The following is a 3,364-nucleotide window of genomic DNA, read 5'->3' as shown; positions in this document are numbered from 1 at the left end:
GAGAGTGGAATTGACTGAGCAGTTTAGCTAATACCACAGAGCTGATAAGGAGTGTTTGTGCACTGAACAAGTCTGAACTTCCTGGAGGGATGCAGGGCCAGGGAGGAATTATGATACCTGGCAATATGAGAGATGACTTTTTTTTTTTCTTAAAAAAAATAACAGCACCAAGCCCAGAAAAGCTCAAAACAAACACAAACCACCCAAACCAAACAACCCTCTGTCCCTGGGAAAAAAAACCCCCATACTGTGCAGCTGCTTTGCATTGACAGAGAAGTTTCCTATGGTCAGGAAGTATCTTGGGCCAGTTGACAGAGCTCAGGTGAGCACTCAGGTGACCCTTGTGCCTGTGTGAGGCTCTTGCAGCAGCCAGGCTGGTGTGACAGTTAGGCACCCACTGCAGGTGGCAGATGTTTGGGGTTTTATTTTAACAGTGAGTGCAAATTCTGTTCCACTTCCCTCATCTTTGGGCCTTTGTTAATACAAAAATAACTCTGAGACACATCCTGCAAGGACAGCTGTGTCTTATTTTGTGACTTCAGCCTCCTGAGGAGTTCTCCTCTCATTTCCGTGCACATTACCATAAATTTAGGGAAGAATGGGAAGCACTGGAATAGTCATGCAACCTGCCTGGCCTTACTCTGCTCAGTTTGGGGTTTGTTTATGTTAGGAGATGAAGTTCTAGGACAAAGATACAGTTTGTGATAGATGTTGTGATTTATTGAAAGGAAATCTCTGTAAATAGATTAAATGGAAGGTCCAAAAATGCTTTACGTGTATTGTCACCATTGCAGTTTTCCATGGAAATATCTGTCACCTCTTCTGTTCTGAACGATTTGTCATTTAGAAATCAGTTGCACAGACTGTTGTGCTTAAGGGAGAAGATGTGACTTTGAGGGGGGATAGACATAGAGCATAGGATTTCCTGACATGACTGCTGACAGCTTTGCTGCTGTAACTCCTGTGCCTCTGGGTCACCAAAGTTGCTCAAGGCTACTCAATAACCACAGGGATATTCCCTCATTTCTTCTGGAGTTTTCTCAACGCTGACCTCTTCTTTCAGAATGAGGCTGTCAAACAACTGGGGGCTCGTGTCCAGCAGTTGGCTGTGGAGGCTGAAAATAGCCACTACAACTGGGGGCTCGTGTCCAGCAGTTGACTGTGGAGGTTGAAAATAGCCACGTGCAATGTCAGAAATTATCTCAGGAAAAGGCTGAGGCCGAGGAGCGATACCAGGCCGTGTGCTCCCAGCTCCAGGAGCTGCAAGCAAGGTAATGAAACAACAAATGTGGTTTAACCTTGAACAATATGGAATTTCCAAAAGCAAACATGATTCCTTTTGCTGCAAGAACACAGTGAATAGTATTTGACATTAGCAAACCTTCGTGAAAACGTGTCAATTGATGCCCAACTCGTTTTGCACTGGACCCAACCAACCATCTAAAGGAGTCTCTCATCTTTCCATTATTTATAAGCAGTTCATTCAGTGACAAGAGCACATGGCACAGGCAAACTTGCCTACTCTGTAGAATTGATCTCGAGCAGGTAAAAATGCCAAAATCTGAAAGCAATTTCCATATTCTGTTTGCTTAATCCTTGTAGGTACAACATACTTCAGAAAGACAAGGACCGTGTTATGCAGGAATACGAGGAGAACGTTCAGCGACTACAAAGTAAATTTGATGTTGATAGAGATTTCTTAAAGCAGGAACATGCTCTCTCTGCAGCTAAGGTATGCTGCCAGGTATAACAGGCATTCAGATGTGCTTGAGTTCTTTGAGTGGTTTCCTCAAGATAAATAAAATGCTGTGAATAAATCCAAGAAACTCCTCAATTCCCTCAGTTACTCATGTGTGTAAGTTTTAATAACATTGGGATTTAATTTTTCATTTCCCAAATTTGGCTCAAAGATCATATGAGGTTTGCTCATAATTCTGATGTATGTGTCTAGACAGGTGTATTTTCACACCTGATTCAGGTGAGGTGCAATTAATATCCTGATTTTGTTTGTGCTTCTCTAAAAATCCTGGATACCAGAGGATCTCTTTCCAGTTGATTGTGGGAAAAGTTCATGTTTTCAATACCATCTATTGATCCTTAGAGCCATAGGACAAGTGAGGCCTTTTGCATTTATTTGCTGGAATTCTGTGAGCTTTGATGATACTTTACTCCATTTCATTTCCAAGGTGTTTTTCTTTCAATTTTGAGTCCCAAGAGTAGTTTGGGTTTTTTTATTATTGGTTGGGTTTTTTTATTATTAGTTGGTTTTTTGTTGATTTTATTGCCATTTCTCAGTTCACCAAAGGGCCAGAAATGATGTATCCAGAGCTGTAAACTCAAACACTTGTGGGGGTTTTATTTTCCACAAGTTGATAATTTCTTCCAATTTCCAAGCCTTTGAGAAATAAATTTAAAGCCACAAAAGCTGATTCTGTGAGCTAATGAGGAGTGCAACAAACAATTCCTTTTTCTGTTAAATCCCTGCAGACCTCCAGTTTGATTGAAGAGTTACAGAGGAGTGTGGCTCTGCTGAAACAACAGTTGCAAGAGGCAGAACGTCAAAAGCAGCAACAGCTGAGGGTGAGCTCTGACTTTCCCACTCAAGGGTCCCCAACTCTTTTTACTTTTCTGGGTGGTTTCAATGTTTAGATCCTAAACTGCTGTAATATATAACATGAGTTCTGTATTTTATTAATAGAAATATATGAAGTGTCACCTTATGCTTAAAGCTTGATTTAAAAAGTGCGAGTAAAAAGATGACTGTGGGTAAGAGCAGAATTTTCACAGGAACATTTTTGCCTATTTCATGTCATTCTCATGTTAAACAAACCAGTTTCAATGTGTATTGTTGGATTACAGATAAACATGTCAAAGAATTATGGATATCCTTTTTTTCCTCTTATATTGTAAACATGTTTTGAGTAAGTTTCCAAATGATTTTTGTCTCTATTTAACAGTTCAGTTCAATATTTGGTCTTCCTGTAGGCATTTAAATTAATCCTTCTGTCTCAGGATAATGAGTTCCACATCTGTATCATGTATCAATCCTGTTGGAGCTTTGGCATCTACTTTTCCTCTGTTGTCTTTCATTTCACAGTTGATGTAGTACAGAATGGCATTTTAATAGCTCAGGAGAACAAGTTGCTGTTGCTCTTTTGAGAACATGAATCGTGACTTTGAGATAGGTTTGTTATTTGCTGTTGGTTGAATTTTTTTGTATGTCAAGGAATTTCTTCACGATGCTAAAAGTAGGTTTTTAATTACTGTGGACTGTTGTATATAATAGCAAATGTGTGTGTTTGATGGCTGCTTTGAAATGGGAGAAAACTGTGATTTGTTTGTTTGGAATACACATCTCTTCCTT

General features: G+C 39.8%; 1 protein-coding gene across 1 annotated transcript in view; it reads left to right on the top strand.

The window, feature by feature from the left end:
- Nucleotides 1–3,364, top strand: part of LOC103808684 (centrosomal protein of 112 kDa-like) — a gene marked incomplete at both ends in the record, with an annotated part of 83,818 nt that overhangs the window by 6,120 nt on the left and 74,334 nt on the right. Inside the window, 4 exons of the mRNA XM_009081487.1 lie at nt 1,133–1,271; nt 1,603–1,732; nt 2,488–2,580; nt 3,013–3,033. Of these exons, the coding sequence (XP_009079735.1) occupies nt 1,133–1,271; nt 1,603–1,732; nt 2,488–2,580; nt 3,013–3,033 (383 nt within the window). The remainder of the gene's footprint in view (nt 1–1,132; nt 1,272–1,602; nt 1,733–2,487; nt 2,581–3,012; nt 3,034–3,364) is intronic.

Source organism: Acanthisitta chloris, unplaced genomic scaffold (assembly GCF_000695815.1).
Source record: "Acanthisitta chloris isolate BGI_N310 unplaced genomic scaffold, ASM69581v1 scaffold3439, whole genome shotgun sequence".
NCBI lineage: Eukaryota > Metazoa > Chordata > Aves > Passeriformes > Acanthisittidae > Acanthisitta > Acanthisitta chloris.
Note: the sequence above shows the minus strand (reverse complement) of the source record. Positions and strands in the feature narration are given on the sequence as shown.